We start from the raw sequence: 17,305 nt of genomic DNA, 5'->3' as shown, positions 1-17,305 counted from the left end.
CAGAGATCATAACGACAGCAGCTGCTGCCTCGGTGGAAACCATCAGCCTCCAACACATCACAGGTGAAAGGGAGACACCCCCCCCAATAATATTTCAATATAATAAACACTATTTTACAAAATAATAGTAATAATAGACTTCCATCACTCTCACAACACTTCCTTTCACATTTCATATTTTATCTGTACAGTGGTGCCTCGCTTAACGAATGCCCTGCTTAACGAAATTTCCGCTTAACGAAAGGTTTTTTCTAGCGGAGGTTGCCTCGCAAGACGAATTGATTTTGTGAAAAATTCGTCTAGCGAATCACGGTTTCCCATAGGAATGCATTGAAATTCAATTAATGCGTTCCTATGGGCAAAAAAATATTCAAAAAAAATTCAATGCATTCCTAAGGGATTCGCTAGACGAATTTTTCATTATAAGAAAAGACCCATGGAACGTATTAAATTCGTCTAGCGAGGCACCACTGTATTTCAGTATTATTTTTATCTTAATGTATAATAATAATAATAATAATAATAATAATAATAATAATAATAATAATAAATATTTTATTATTTATATCCCGCCCATCTGGCCGGGTTCCCCCAGCCACTCTGGGCGGCTTCCAACAAAATACTAAAATACAGAAATCCATCACACATTAAAAGCTTCCCTAAACAGGGCTGCCTTGAGATGCCTTCTAAAGGTCTGGTAATTGTTGTTCTCTTTGACCTCTGGTGGGAGGGCATTCCACAGGGTGGGTGCCACTACCGAGAAGGCCCTCTGCCTGGTTCCCTGTAACTTGACTTCTCGTAGCGAGGGAACCGCCCGAAGGCCCTTGGCGCTGGATCTCAGTGTCCGGGCTGAACGGTGGGCGTTTAGACGCTCTTTCAGGTATCCAGGACCCAGGCCGTTTAGGGCTTTAAAGGTCAATACCAACACTTTGAATTGTGCTCAGTAATGTGCTGGGAGCCAGTGTAGATCTCTCAGGACCGGTGTTACGTGGTCCTGGCGGCCGCTCCCAGTCACCAGTCTAGCTGCCGCATTCTGGATTAGTTGCAGTTTCCGGGTCACCTTCAAAGGTAGCCCTACGTAGAATGCTTTGCAGTAATCCAAGCGAGAGATGACCAGAGCATGCACCACTCTGGTGAGGCAGTCCGCAGACAGGTAGGGTCTCAGCCTGCGTACCGGATGAAGCTGATAGACAGCTGTCCTGGACACAGAATTAATCTGAGCCTCCATGGACAGCTGTGAGTCCAAGATGACTCCCAGGCTGCGCACCTGGTCCTTCAGTGGCACAGTTACCCCATTCAGGACCAGGGAGTCATCCACACCTGCCCACCTCCTGTCCCCCACAAACAGTACTTCTGTCTCGTCAGGATTCAACTTCAATCTGTTAACCACCATCCATCCTCCAACCGCCTCCAGACACTCACAAAGGATGTTCACCGCCTTCACTGGTTCTGATTTGAAAGAAGGGTAGAGCTGGGTATCATCCGCATACTGATGAACACCCAGCCCAAATCCACCCAGCATGGGGGAGAGGACAGAACCCTGAGGCACCCCACAAGTGAGAGCCCAGGGGTCTGAAAACTCATCCCCCCACCACTTTCTGGACACGACCCAGGAGGACGGAGCGGAACCACTGTATGACAGTGCCCCCAGCTCCCAACCCTTCTAGACGGTCCAGAAGGATGTTATGGTCGATCATGTCAAATGCCGCTGAGAGATCCAGCAGAACTGGGAAACAGCTCTTACCTTTGTCCCTAGCTCGCCGGAGATCATCAACCAGCGTGACCAAGGCAGATTCAGTCCCATGGTGAGGCCTGAATCCTGACTGGAAGGGATCCAAATGGTCCGCTTCTTCCATACGTGCCTGGAGTTGTTCAGCAACCACCCGCTCAATCACCTTGCCCATGAATGGTAAATTTGAGGTTGTATATGGATATATGTATGTATATATATGTATGTTTCCCCTTTTCCATTCGCAAGGTCATTCTAGACACAGCCAAATTTTTACATTAGAACCTTGTCTTTCTAAATAATCATTCAAGCACTTCCATTCCTTCTTGACTGTATTCATTGGCTTTAGTCTTATTATATCCGTCAATTTGGCCAGTTCCAAATATTCACATAATCTACATAACCATTCTTCTTTGGTCGGTACCTGGTTACCCTTCCAGTACTTAGCCACCAGGATTCTCGCCGCTGATGTTGCGTACAAAAAGAATTTAGTGTTTTCTCTAGGAATATCACTATTCAATATTCCCAAAAGATATGTTTCTGGTCTTTTGCTGTGTGAAGTTCTTAGTAACTTTATTATTTCTTCATGGATCATGTCCCAGAACATTCTGATCTCTGGACATGTCCACCACATATGGTAGAAGGTTCCAATCTGCTTTGTGCATTTCCAACACTAATTACTAAGCGATCTGTTCATTTTAGCCAATCTCTCCGGTGTTAAATACCACCTATGGTGCATTTTCAGGGAGTTTTCTCTTATTAAACAACATGCTGTAAAATTTATATTTTTGTCCAGTTTTCCCCACTCTTTATATTCAATTACATAACCTAAGTCCTCCTCCTATCTTATTATGGACTTTCCCTTTCCCGATTTTTCTATTTGAGCATCCTGTAACAGCTTGTACATTTTGGAGAGAGACTTTTGGTTGTTCTGTAAAACCTCCTTCTCTAAGGTGGATGAATACCAGAGGCTGGGAATCGCAGATGGACAGAGTAATGCTGCTCTTATGCCCTTTCGTCTGTTAAACTAAAAGTAATCTACTATCTGATTAGATTTATTTTGCAGTCAAGAGATTAAGCTGGAGAGTTAACTAAGTGATTGTTCGGTAATTCACAGTCTTCGGTAAAAGGAAGTACAGATTGGAAATAGAGACATGTTTGATAAGAGAACAAGAACCTATGTTTAAAGAAGATTGGGAATGTTTCTTGAATATATGGGGGCAATTGTGTACACTTGAAAACATTGGCAGCATTAAGATGAGATGTAAAATATGCAATGATTTATGCTATTCAAAATGAACCATGGAAAGAGAAGAAGGGAAGTCATTGATATTTTAAGGTTGTTTAAATAAATATTATACATTGTAAAACAGAAAATTTCATAAAAGTTTCATAAAAAATGAAATAGAGACACATTTTAAAATTATTTTTTATTGTACCTGCAGTTTGCTGTTGGTGTCATAGTCGTCCTTAAAAACAACTACTGCTTATGGCGCTTTCTTCTGTTGAACAAAGGGGGGACGTCCTCTTTCATCACTAAGATTCAGAAGCAATTGGAAACTTCTGAATGGTCCCCCTGATGTTCATTTTTGAACAGGATTCATTACTTTCCCCATGAAAAGCAGGGGTCCATCATTTGGTGCCAATATGGTTAGAAAGAATGGCCTGGTAAATTTGAGTACAACAGGATCACGAAGAGATAGGGATTTGAACCCAGTCGTTACAACAGTCACTGCAGCTGCCTCACTACCTTTTTCATGTATATCCAGGACAGCCTGATGGATAGCCTGCATAGGAAGGAAGGAAGGAAGGAAGGAAGATATATTCATTTTTTTTTAAACCATGACAGCCTCCAACATATCACAGATGTAAAGGGAAACACATTTATAACCCCCCTATCCTCATTCCAAGAATAATTTCTCAGTGCTTCCCCCACAATCACAAACACTCACAAAGAAAAAGCCACAACCACACAAGCTCACAAAAACACACAAACAAGGAAAAAAACCACGAACAAAAATGCACACAAACACATATCCATTGGGTCTAAGGTTTAAATGGCTTCCAGTCAGTCGCCAGTGTGTTGTGTTATGTTATGTACTTTCGTGTTGTAAGCCACCCCATGATCCTCAGACGAAGGGCAGTACTTTATTAAACTAATGAATGAATGAGCCCCTGTTGTATGTTTATTGCAATTTTTCTAAAATTGGATATTATGTTCATTTGCTTTGCTAAGCTTGCAACTGTGGCACACGACTAACTCCCTGCAGTCAATGTTGTTGTTGATGGATCATCTTTTTTTGTTTGCTGTTTCTAAATAATGGTTTTTAAGTAGGTCTGCATTTCAAAATATAAGATTCGAACTGCCCCAAGTCAAATATGCAGGCAGTATCCATTACAAGTAGATGCTCAGTGCAGAAGTCTCATACGTATTTATTTTTATTTATTTCATAAAAAAATTATACACCCCTTGATTATAAACCTTAAAGCAGTTGACAAATAGTATATATGTATATGGGTTTGTTTTCATTCATGTTTTCCTGATGTATTTTTCCTATGTATTTTGAGTATTTTGTGTTATATATTTTGTTTTGAGATCTTTGGATGAAAGGCAGTATACAAATTTAATTTAATAAATAAGAGCTACCGATCTTCTCTTCCCCATGAGTGGTGTGGGGGTGTTGTGTATGGCAACACAACACAGGCAAAATGATCTCATGTAGGTTTGTGGCATAGTGGACGACTCTGGGGATGCGGCATTCATCTGACTTTACCTGCCGAAGGAACCGGCATACAGCTTCCAGGTCATGTGGCCAGCATGACTAAGCCGCTTCTGGCGAACCAGAGCAGCCCACAGTGCCACCTGCGTCCCTTTCTCCTGTGCATATTTACAGGCAATTCTTGTGGCCTTGGAACAAAGGTTTGGAAGGAATTCTTCCATTTGAGAAGCACACAGTGGCCCTGTGGGTTTGGTGCTCACCTCACATGCATGCCAATCCTCAAGTGCACATACAATGACTCAATGAAAGACAGCATAAGGTGGACCAAGAGTTCCCTTCACCCAGTACTGCCTAGGTTATCTACCCCACTGTCTCTTGAGTTGTCTTTCCTGCCCAGACTAAGACAATTAAAAGAAATAAAATACCACTGCAGTCCAACCAATTACTCCCAATCATATGAAGTTCTGTAAAAGGCTAGTCCACAACCTCCCAAGGAAGTCCATTCCAGTATAATTTTTAATTATAATTTTAATGTATTTTTAATCTTTTGTGGGAAGCCACCTAGAGCGGGTTGCAAATAATAAATTATGATTATGATTATGATTTATTTCCAGATCTAGGGACGTGGTGGACGCTCCTTCCTTGGAGACTTTTAAAGAGAGATTGGATGGCCATCAGCCATTGATGGTTTAGCTGAGATTCCTGCATTGCAGGGGGTTGGATTAGTTGACCCTTGGGCCCCCTTCCAGCTCTACAATTCTATGACCCTCCTTGTTTTTATGAGTGCATGTAGTTTTCAAACTATTTTTAATGTTGTGTTTCAGTGCTGTAACACACCCTGGAACCTTACAGTAATGGGTGGGTAAAATAAATAAATGAATATATAAAAAATAAACAAATACATTATATTAATGTCAATGTGTCAGCTCTGAGTGGTACTAACACTGCATACAACCCTATGCAATTGGTTCCTATGGCAAAGAGGCAGAGAGTCCCCTGAGACAGCAAGAGAATGTGGAAAGGTCCAGGGGCTGATTCTCAATACTTAGAAGTAAATTTGTCAGTAACTTAACGCTTTTAAAAGCCTGATCTCATACCATAAAATAACCAAGGCATGATATCTACACACGTACTTTGTTAATCTTCAGGCCGCTACTTCCAGTGATTCCAGATAGATCAGCATTGCTGCTAAACACATCAGTAATGCCCAGCCCAGAAAGCACATTGTTGAGATCATAGGATGCAGACATCGAGAATTTTGGAAGGAACAGACTAATTTTGTCCCTAAACGAGAATCAGAACATTAAATCATCAGCAATGAAGAGTTTTATAACACTCAGCAATTTACTGCGTTTGCAGGGTCAGATCTTCATACAATTAAAGAGAGGCATTTTAAAGTTTTAAAACAGATGCCATCATTCCATACTCTAATAAATACTAACTACTACAGAGGCATTTAGAAACAGCAGAGAAAAGCCTTACCACTCTGTTAAAGATTTTCTCCATTTGGACAAAGTTTCCTCCCCCATAGCATCCTCCACTTCCTTCAGTTTGCCTTTATCAGGCAGAATGAACCAGGCAACAGCACCTCCTTTGTGAGGAAGTTCAACTACCCAGCAGGACAGAGCTTTATCGTGGAAATATCTGTAAACCGCAGTATTTCTCATCATGTCAACTTTCACAGTTTTTCCTTCATCAATAAAAAAATCTTCTTTATGGGTTAATTCAGGGTCAAAGGGATATTCCCAGTCATCTAGGAAGAAAAAGGAATGTCAACTGCCTACTGGAAAATTAACCTTCAGCCATGTGTATGAAAGCACTATGTTGAATCAGGAGAGTGCAGACAAAGGACAAAGATTGCCAAGGGTAGGTCAACATGCTATTCATGTTTCAGAAGATAGCAAGGGAGAGAGGAAATGGGGATAGTGGGGTCCCACAGGCCAAAACGTGGACTGAGTCAAGTGGAACAGCTTCCTGTGTGGTTTATAAGCATCCAGGGGCAGGGATCTTGATGTTGCTGGACTTCACCACCATCAGTATCAACCAGCATGTCCAATCGTCAGGGATGGTGGGAGATGCAGCCCAAGAACATCTGGAAGCCTTCAGGGAACTACTTCAGCCTCAAACCCGTCTTTTGCTAATTCTGCATTAAATGCTTCATCTTTTAGAACTTTCAACTAAATTGTTGGTTCCACTGCAGAAACACTTTTGTTTTGAAGGTATAAGTTATTACTGCCAGTTTTAGCTAATTGAACAATACAAAGCATTAAATATTTGTAACTTATCTTTCTTTAACATACCTTTGAAGTAGATATAGTTCACAAGAACCATGATGGCTGCTGGATCTAAGTCTTGAACTGCTTTCGTAATTTTCCCATGGGTTTTCTTGTTCACATAATCATTTATCTGCTTTTCAGCCACAGAGGGTTGTTCAAAGTTAAAGCTCTCTGCTTTGTACAAACTTTTGACACCCTTTGAAAACTTAGGAAGAATTTGGTGTGGCTTTTTTATCCACAAGGCGTTTCCTATGTCCATCTTAGCTCCAGGACTCTTCAGCATCTGAATGAGCTGTTTAAATTCTTTATGGATCTTACTTGTGTCAATTGAAGTTAATCCAAGTCCTTTGTAAATTTGATTTTGGGTGTTGGATTTAGCACCCATGCCAATCATTGAAAACGCCATGGAGATACTCAGAGGAGAGAAGAAGATATTTTGGCCACTCTGGAGTGAAGCTACTTGTCTGGAGAATTTAAATGCAAAGTCAGCAATGCTGGAAGCTAGCTTTTCTTGAAGTGGATCTTTATCTCCATGGCCATTGTGGACTTGAAGGACAATCAGTAACAAGGAGAACTGGATGGCGGGTTTCATTGCACTTTGAGATTTCCTACACACACACACACACACACACACACACACAAACAAACAAACAAACAACAGCATATATTAGCACTCTTCTATGGAAACCTACTCAAAAGAATTGTTTTTTTATGTAGTAAAATTTATTGGGAATGTGTCATTCTCATTTGGTGACTGTGTCCTAGTTTTACACGACACTAGCTCTTTTCCATAGGCTTCCTACTCTAGGAATTTATCTCCTGAGTTGTATGTTCTGCCAGGATTTGGATCCCAGCAGACATGGGGAGCTTACTGTGCCCTTATTGGTCAGAATTACTTTGATCAAATGATTCAATAAATGGGTATTACTTACTGTCCCTTCACACATCTGCATAACTTGCTTTGACTGCCTGGGGCTTCCTCTCGCTAATCATCCTTGCCAGTGATGCTGCCCAACATCCTCAGCAGGATTGCCTTGCATTCTCCCTTCCACAGCACTATTGAAAGGTGTCTTAGTTTGGGGAGTGTCCTGAGCTGCTTCACCCACTCAGGCAGAGGGTATACAACCTCACCAGGGCCTGGTGCTCCTAGAACAGCAGCCTTTTAGAGTCAGCCATATCTGCAAGGTGTCAGGTGGCCTGATGTTAACCTGTATGTCTCCCCATTCACACTCACTGTCCCTTATGGATGGTGAATTATCAACCAACATTTCTCAGATCGTTTGTATACATACCTGGGTTTTCCCCAAAAGGTCCTGCTTTTTACTTTGACACTTGTTCCTTTGGGCTGAGATGTTTGCTCTTCCCTCTTGCTTGTAGAGTAAGCTCTCTTCTCCCTAGGTTACATTCTATTTATGGCCCTCGCTTGCTTCTACCTGCTGCTGCTGCAGCCAACTGGGTAAGGACACATAACTGGTTTCTATCCAATGCTGCAGCAGCTGATAAGATCACGACTTCATGGTATGAAAAACAAGAATATGTGGTCATTCAGCAACTCAACTGCATCCACTTCCTGTGAGCTGTAGTTAAACAGTGGGATTTAGGAAAACCTAGCCCTCATAGTATTGGGAGTTTTGCCAGTGAAGTTCAAAGTGAATTGTCATTGAGTAGGGATTAAAGGGAGGATGTGCTTCGTTTCATCACTTTGCAGATTGCAAAAACCGTGAACTAAAGTGTGATTTCACTCCATTGTGTAAAACCAATTGTAAAGTAGTTTGATTTCTAAAGCTTCCATGTGGAAACTCATGGGGCCACAAGTGGATAAACATGGTGTGGAGGTGCTATGATGATATTTTAGGGTTCCACAGCTTTTCTTTCTCTCATATGAGACTCCTGAGGAATGGAAGAGCGGAAATTATGTGTAAGAGGAACACAGACCACTCCTGCCATTAACAATGGCCACTTTCTGTCTAAAAGTGATGACAACCGCCGCCCTATATGAAAATGACACAAAGTGAATTGATTTGAGTAGAACATTCTACTTTCAGGTTCTCTCAGTGACTGGCAGCAATAATGTTCTGTTTTTATCTTCCCTGTGCTGCTTACTGGAGGATAAAAGCACCACTCTGAGCCAGCATTTGTCAAGACGTGGCTTTAACCAAACTGAAATCAGTAAGCAGGAAGTACATTAAGATTCCCATCATTTCCTCCTGAAACCCAGGAGAGCCTTATTCACATATGGGTAAGGACACGTATCTGGTTTCTATCCAATGCTGCACCAGCTGATAAGATCACGAGGAGGGAGAAAGATTGTTTTCTGCTGCTCCAGAGAAGCGGACATGGAGCAATGGATTCAAACTTCAAGAAAGAAGATTCCACCTAAACATTAGGACGAACTTCCTGACAGTAAGAGCTGTTCGGCAGTGGAATTTGCTACCAAGGAGTGTGGTGGAGTCTCCTTCTTTGGAGGTCTTTAAGCAGAGGCTTGACAGCCATCTGTCAGGAATGCTTTGATGGTGTTTCCTGCTTGGCAGGGGGTTCGACTGGATGGCCCTTGTGGTCTCTTCCAACTCTATGATTCTATGATTCTAAGAAATTCATGAATTCTGCCAAATGTTTTTAAACATCAAGCCGACATTTTCCTTGGTAACATTGAGAATTGTGCAGAAGCTGAGGGTCACATGAAGAGCTACATCGAGAGGAAAACAGATGTAAACTGATATATACTAGGGTCTCAATCTACATACATATATGATGGAAGTTTTTATATGAAATATATGTTTTAATTTACTATGTAGAACATGACATTTAAGGTTGAATGCAACACATACCTGTAGCACCAAGAGTACACATAGTACCTGAGGAATGGAAAGGGGAGCTGTTTGAGTACAATAAAAAAGGAGAAAAACAGACATATTAAATTTCCAATGCCCCTTCTTGCTTCTTCCTCAGCTCTGCCATTTTTTTTACTTAATAGAGAGACAGTATTATTGCACTAGAACAAACTACAACAGCAGCATGACTCACTGCAACAGTTGCACACAGTGCCACCTATAGTTGAAGTAGCAGTATAACACCTAATACTACATTACATCTCGTCCCTCCAGTTACTTGCAGGCTGCACTATATAAATTCTACATTAGAAATAAAACATACGGCTGGTTATTGATAGACCTCAGAATGAATGAATGCATAAAACATTTGGCTGTTGAACAGGGTTTTTTAAAAAAATCTATCCCTCTGCATTTCAACAGGTAGATCTCCTGATGCTGAGCCACCGCAGGATTTCCCAAACTTGTGTCTCCAGCTGTTGTTGGACGAAACTTCCATAATCTCTGACCACTGGTCCTGCTAGCTAGGAATGATGGGAGTTGTAGTCCAACAACTGCTGGAGTACGAAGTTTGGGAAACCCTGGTCTAAGGGGTTACAGGGAATCTCTTCTTCTATTTGTGTAGTCTTTTGCATTAACTGTAGGTATCCATGATTTCTAATGAATTCTCCATTGGTCTTGATGGCATAGGAACTGAGTGACAAGTGCTTTTTCTCATTGGTTGGAGTCCTCCATCTTTTTTCATTGTCCATTTTAGCCAGAGCAGGCTCCCCTGGTTTGAAGTCAGATAGTCCACTAGCAGAATAGTGATTATTGTAAAAATATATGTTGGATTCTTTAGTCTTTGTGTCCTACTCTGCAACTTTCCTTATATTAGGCCATGTTGATGTGAATTTAATTTCAAGCCAGAAACAGTTGTCCTAAGTTGTGTGCTCATCATTTAAAGCCCATTTAAAGCCCAACCCTTTAAGGATCTCACGGGATCCCTATGAAAGGTGGCACCCCATGAGAACCTACTGGGAGGAGTGTAACTTTGCCTCCACCCCTGTTATCCAGGCTCCACATCTCCAGGGAATGTTGGCCTATGTACAGGTAATGCCTGAGGTTTGTAATATGAGCTGTATAGTATTATGGGCTCAACTGTTTCAATGCCCAATTGACAAAAGCAGACATGTTGATTCTAAGAAAAGATTTTGAGTGTCTCCCTTCCAGTAAGGGAGATGGTGAAGTGTTAAAACAGGCACAGTGAAGTCTCTACAGTATGCAGAAATTTCAAGAGTAAAAAGGTGAACAGCTGAAATAAAGTTTTTGTTACAGTTTCCAGCTGCTGGCCAGGATGTTTTATGTCAGTACCACGACCAGTACTTTAACGTTCGACAACCAAAGCGTGGCTTCGGATTGGTTGCAAGAGCGTCCTTCATTCAAGCGGAAGCCACGTCAGACATTCGGCTTCTGAAAAACGTTCGAAAATCAGAGCATTTACTTCTAGATTTTCGGTGTTTGGGAGCCGAAACGTTCCAAAGCAGAGCCATTCGGGAACTGAGGTTTGACTGTACATGTTTGCTGTGGCAACTGGGGCTCCCCTCTTTATCGAAAAGGCTTCATTTTTAACATGTTGACAGTTGCATAGGACAGCAGCCCCCAAACTAAGGCCCGGGGGCCGGATGCGGCCCAATCGCCTTCTAAATCCAGCCCACGGACAGTCCGGGAATCAGCATGTTTTTACATGAGTAGAATGTGTCCTTTTATTTAAAATACATCTCTGGGTTATTTGTGGGGCATAGGAATTCGTTCATATATTTTTTTACAAAATATAGTCCTGCCCCCTACAAGGTCTGAGGGACAGTGGACCGGCCTCCTGCTGAAAAAGTTTCCTGACCCCTGGCGTAGAATTTAGCACTCTACTAAGTTCTCTTTGAGGGCAGGAAACATGTTACACATTTGAAATGAGGCACATGAATTTCACATACTTACAATAACCAGTGTTTTACAGTCAACTTTATTTTACATTAAAATCATCCTTAAAATCAACTGCTAGTTTTGATATTGGGCTGATTCCAACGCATCTGTAGAATTGGGGGGGGGGGCTCTTTCATGACTAAGAAAGCTGACAATTGGAAGCCTCGGAATGGTCCCCTTATGTTCATGGATGGGCTGGGTTTACTATTCTCCCCATGAAAAGTATGGGCCCATCATCTGATGCCCTTAAGACAAAAAGGTATGGCCTGTCAAAGACCAGAGGAGTGGGAGAGGGGCCAGGAGCAGCTCCAACCCCAGAGCTCATAACAACAGCAGCTGCTGCCTTGGTGCCATTTTCATTTATACCGAGAAGAGCCTTGGGAGAAGCCTGCACAGAAGGGAAAATAGGTATTTTACTGGAAACCATCACAGCCTCCAACAAATCACAGATGAAAAGGGAGACACACGCCCTATCCTCATTCAAAGGATGGTCTCCCAGTACTTCCCCAATCACTGTTCTTCCCCATGGGTACGGGATGTGTGTGTGTTGGAGATAGGAATACAATGCAGAGCTAAAATGACCGTATGTAGGTTTGCAGAGGAGAGACATGAATCCCCTTTGGGTCTCTCTCAGTGAGTGAGGGCACACTACCAGTAAAAGAATAAAGAAAAGTATAATATTTCAATATAATAAACACTATTTTACAAAATAATAGCAATAATAGACTTCTATCACTCTTACAACACTTCCTTTCACATTTCATATTTTATCTGTATTTCAGTATTATTTTCATCTTAATATATAATAATAATAATAATAATAATAATAATAATAATAATAATAATAGATAATAGATAATAATTTATTATTTATATCCCGCCCATCTGGCCGGGTTCCTCCAGCCACTCTGGGCGGCTTCCAACAAAATACTAAAATACAGAAATCCATCAAACATTAAAAGCTTCCCTAAACAGGGCTGCCTTGAGATGCCTTCTAAATGTTAGAATATCGGGGTGTAAATCCCAATATTCTTACTACTGCCACTGGCTTCAATTAAGAAGACAGCAAACAATCGTAGGTGTTAATCTAAGTTTATTAAGAGAGTGGGGTTTAAGTGTATTCGCCATCACTCTCCAGTCAGAAGTGAAAGTAGAAACAGAACAAAGAAACATCACATGACAGGAGATCAAGTTACACTGTCTCCTGTGTGTGGGAAAGTTACAGCAGTCTTATAATGTAAACTATCAGCCACATGCAGCATCTGTGCCATGTAGAGGATTTATGCTAACATCTCCCCTGAATCCTGAAATGGAAAAAGATGCAAATATGAGAGCATCATTAAGAGAAGTGAACAAACAGTTGTCATAAACAAAGTAGGACTTTCCTGCTGTGGAACTCTCTGAGACTGGATTTACCAGTTTTGGCTTCCAGGGGACCAGAGCAGTTGCTCTGTTGACAGAAACAGTGTTGCGTTTGACAACCTGTTGTTGTGGCTTAGCCTGTGTGACTGCTGCCTGTTTTGGAGTTTTAAGCACAGCTAAATTTGCAATTGCTGTGTTGGCAAACTCCGGAGAATACCTTTTGGGTCCTCTAGTGATCCTTTCAGATCTTCGTAAGAGGTGCAAATCCTGTTTACTGAGATTCTCCCCTTCAGGACTTTTGGGAGAACTCTTACCAATGGTAAACAGTGGTTCAAGTGCTTCTAGCACTTTTTCATCATCCGATGATGGTCTGTTAAAAACAGCATGAGTTCCTTTTTGTATGACTGTCTCCCCTGTGTCAGAGCTACTCGGGGTGGAGCCATCAGCAAAGGAATCATCTTCACTACCACTTGTGTCAGTGTAGGAAGCATCAAAATCATTGGCACCTATGGGAAAGCTATCAAGAACATATGTTTCTTGTGGCGTAGGAGTGTGTTCTACCTCTTGAGTAAGAATCACCTCAGTGGAAGAAGGCAACATAACTCTGTATTGACCTTCCTCAAAACCCAACAGAATGCCTTGGACTGGCTTGCCCTCAAGCGAAGCCACCCACATTTTGGTTCCAAAAACCTTAAGGTTGCTCACATCAGGCTTTTGTTTGAACAGAATCTCAAAAGGAGAACGCTTCTGTCCTTTAGGAACCTGTCTGACCCACTTAAAAAGAAAAGCTGAGATGCTTTCAGCCCACAGTTGTTCAGACAATCCTGAACTCAGCAGTTACGCTTGCATGCCTGCTTTTAACTCAGTGTTAACCTTAACACACAAGTTTTTGTCCCAAGCTGCCTGGGTCTTGGCAAACTTGTGGTGAATGCCTTTGTCATTAAAGAAAGCTTGAAACTCCTGTGAAGTAAAAAGAGGAATGTCATTGGTTAACAAACATTCAATTTTACAACCATGTTTCAGTTCAACCCTAGCAGAAAATTCAGAAAATTTCACAAGAGCCTGCTGAGGCTTTTGCAGGGGATAAAACTACGTATATTTAGATAAGTGGTCAGTTATCAAAAGATAATATTTGGCCTTGCCAAGGGACTTTGGCATAGGACCAAACACATGAGCAGAAAAAATATGAAAACAACGTGTTAGACCTTGCTTGCTTGGTCGCGTCCTTAGGCTCCTCTGGACCTGTTAAACAATTATCAACAACGTTAAAACATGCATCACTTTTATCATAAGATAATCTGAAAAGGTTATCTTTGTCTCTGTGTCCCTCTAAAAGAACTTCTCCATTTTTAGAAATCACACAGGTGCCCCTGTAAAAACACAGCTCAAACCCCTTCTCATCAATTTGAGAAACACTGAGAAGGTTTTGCTGCAGCTCTGGAACAAGATACACATTACTGATACTCAAATTTAGAGATTTCAGAAAAATAGTTCCTTTTCCAACAGATTTCAAAGAATTGCCATCTGCCTGTGACACGATGGAGTCCAGCTTCTCAAAAGTCTGGAACAGTCTCTTGTCGTTCACAAGATAGTGGGATGACCCAGAATCGATGATCAGATAAGACCCGTCGTCGTCTTGGTCATCAAGCTGAGTAAGCATTACAAGCATTTTGCGTGCTGTAGGACCCTTGGTGCTGGTGCTGGTGCTGCTTCCACCGCTGCTGCCGCTGCTGCCTCTGCCTCTCCCCTTAGGCCCAGAAGCCTGTTGTTGACTTCCTGAGTCCTTCTGGGGTCGTCTGCATGTCTTGGCTGTGTGCCCAAGAATATTGCATAACTGGCATCTGACTACAGTTTTAAGGGCTTGTGCAGTCTCTGCAGATGCACCAGGTAATGGTGATTCGCGCTTCCCATTGGCCTCCGCCTGTGCACGGGTCCTGTTCTCCTCATTAAGCAATGAAGCATAAATTCCTGCTGCAGTCATTTGCTGGGGGTCTTGTGCCCCCAGCTGGGCTGCAATAGCATTATAGGACTTGGGAAGGCTATTTAGCACTGTAAAGCAATAAATGTCGTCATCCAAATTGACGTTTCTGTCAACTAGCTCCTGGCGTAGCTGACGCATCTGATGCAAATGGGCTCTAAAGTCTCCTCCCTCTTTCAGACGCAAATTAATTAATCTCTGAAAGTACAATGTTGTTGATCCGGCTCTTAATCTCAAATGCTCATCTCTAAGATGATTCCAGACATCATAAGCATAATCAAGATTCCAAATATGAACCAGCTGTGATGGGTCCAAATGCAGAACTATTGTTGCCCTTGCCTGTGCGTTGCGGTTTGCCTCTGGCCTGGCAAAACGGGCGGTGCGTTCTGAATCAACTCAACAAGTCCTTGCCAGATAAGAACACATTCCATTTTTACACTCCACGTTGCGTAATTTGTGTCATTTACCAGAGGACACAAACTCCTGGAAATTTGTTCTGAATCCCCGGCCTTAGCCATCTTGCTTCTTTAAGCGTGCCGCTAGCTTCTGACTTCAAAGTACAAAGAAGCTGCAAAGTAGGCTTTCAGCAGGCACCTGCAATTACGCTGGCACTTTTGAGGTTTTATTGCCGCTATAAATCAGTCCCGGTTACTCACTGCTCCGGTGATAAGGAACGCAGACTTCCGTGCTCTTCCTCCCCTGGAACGCAGGAACCCGGTGACTCCCAAGCAGGCGAAATTCCCTCTGGATCAGCTGCTGCAGATTGAGGCCTCCGTCAGGTGCCTGTTCACGCTTTTCAGAAGTCGATGGATCATCAGCCAGAACTCTGCTACCACTGTTAGAATATCGGGGTGTAAATCCCAATATTCTTACTACTGCCACTGGCTTCAATTAAGAAGACAGCAAACAATCGTAGGTGTTAATCTACGTTTATTAAGAGAGTGTGGTTTAAGTGTATTCGACATCACTCTCCAGTCAGAAGTGAAAGTAGAAACAGAACATCACATGACAGGAGATCAAGTTACACTGTCTCCTGTGTGTGGGAAAGTTACAGCAGTCTTATAATGTAAACAATCAGCCACATGCAGCATCTGTGCCATGTAGAGGATTTATGCTAACACTAAAGGTCTGGTAATTGTTGTTCTCTTTGACCTCTGGTGGGAGGGCATTCCACAGGGTGGGTGCCACTACCGAGAAGGCCCTCTGCCTGGTCCCCTGTAACTTGGCTTCTCGTAGCGAGGGAACCGCCCGAAGGCCCTCGGTGTTGGATCTCAGTGTACGGGCTGAATGGTGGGGGTGGAAACACTCTTTCAGGTGTACAGGACCGAGGCCGTTTAGGGCTTTAAAGGTCAACATCAACACTTTGAATTGTGCTCGGAAACGTACTGGGAGCCAGTGTAGATCTCTCAGGACTGTTGTTATGTGGTCCTGGTGGCCACTCCCAGTCACCAGTCTAGCTGCCGCATTCTGGATTAGTTGCAGTTTCTGAGTCACCTTCAAAGGTAGCCCCACGTATAATGCATTGCAGTAATCCAAGCGGGAGATAACCAGAGCATGCACCACTCTGGTGAGGCAGTCCGACTGGCAGGTACGGTCTCAGCCTGCGAACCAGATGGAGCTGATAGACAGCTGCCCTGGACACAGAATTGACCTGCGCCTCCATGGACAGCTGTGAGTCCAAGATGACTCCCAGGCTGCGCACCTGGTCCTTCAGTGGCACAGTTACCCCATTCAGGACCAGGGAGTCCTCCACACCTGCCCGCCTCCTGTCCCCCACAAACAGTACTTCTGTCTTGTCAGGATTCAACCTCAATCCGATAACCGCCATCCATCCTCCAACCGCCTCCAGGCACTCACAGAGGACCGTCACCACCTTCACTGGTTATGATTTGAAAGAGAGGTAGAGCTGGGTATCATCCGCATACTGATGAACACCCAGCCCTAATCCCCTGATGATCTCTCCCAGCGGCTGCATGTAGGTGTTAAAAAGCATGGGGGAGAGGACAGAATCCTGAGGCACCCCACAAGTGAGAGCACAGGGGTCTGAACACTGATCCCCCACCACTTTCTGGACACGACCCAGGAGGAAGGAGCGGAACCACTATATGACAGTGCCGCCAGCTCCCAACCCTTCTAGACGGTCCAGAAGGATGTTATGGTCGATCGTGTCAAATGCTGCTGAGAGATCCAGCAGAACTAGGAAACAGCTCTTACCTTTGTCCCTAGCTCGCCGGAGATCATCGACCAGTGCGACCAAGGCAGTTTCAGTTCCATGATGAGGCCTGAATCCTGACTGGAAGGGATCCAAATGGTCCGCTTCTTCCAGGCGTGCCTGGAGTTGTTCAGCAACCACCCGCTCAATCACCTTGCCCAGGAATGGGAGATTTGAGACTGTATATGTATGTATGTATATATATGTATGTTTCCCCTTTTCCATTCGCAAGGTCGTTCTA

General features: G+C 43.0%; 1 protein-coding gene across 1 annotated transcript; it reads right to left on the bottom strand.

Annotated features, from left to right (window-relative positions):
- Nucleotides 1-3,312: 3,312 nt before the first annotated feature.
- On the bottom strand, nt 3,313-7,317 carry LOC118079127 (serine protease inhibitor 2.1-like). Its single transcript, XM_060282879.1, has 4 exons — nt 6,750-7,317; nt 5,935-6,202; nt 5,583-5,733; nt 3,313-3,516 (listed from the first exon to the last, which is right to left on the bottom strand). Exons 1-4 carry the CDS (start codon nt 7,315-7,317, stop codon nt 3,313-3,315), a joined length of 1,191 nt encoding a protein of 396 aa, XP_060138862.1.
- Nucleotides 7,318-17,305: the final 9,988 nt, after the last annotated feature.

This window comes from Zootoca vivipara, chromosome 1, assembly GCF_963506605.1.
Source record: "Zootoca vivipara chromosome 1, rZooViv1.1, whole genome shotgun sequence".
NCBI classification, from domain to species: domain Eukaryota; kingdom Metazoa; phylum Chordata; class Lepidosauria; order Squamata; family Lacertidae; genus Zootoca; species Zootoca vivipara.
This window is presented reverse-complemented; position numbering and strand designations above follow the sequence as displayed.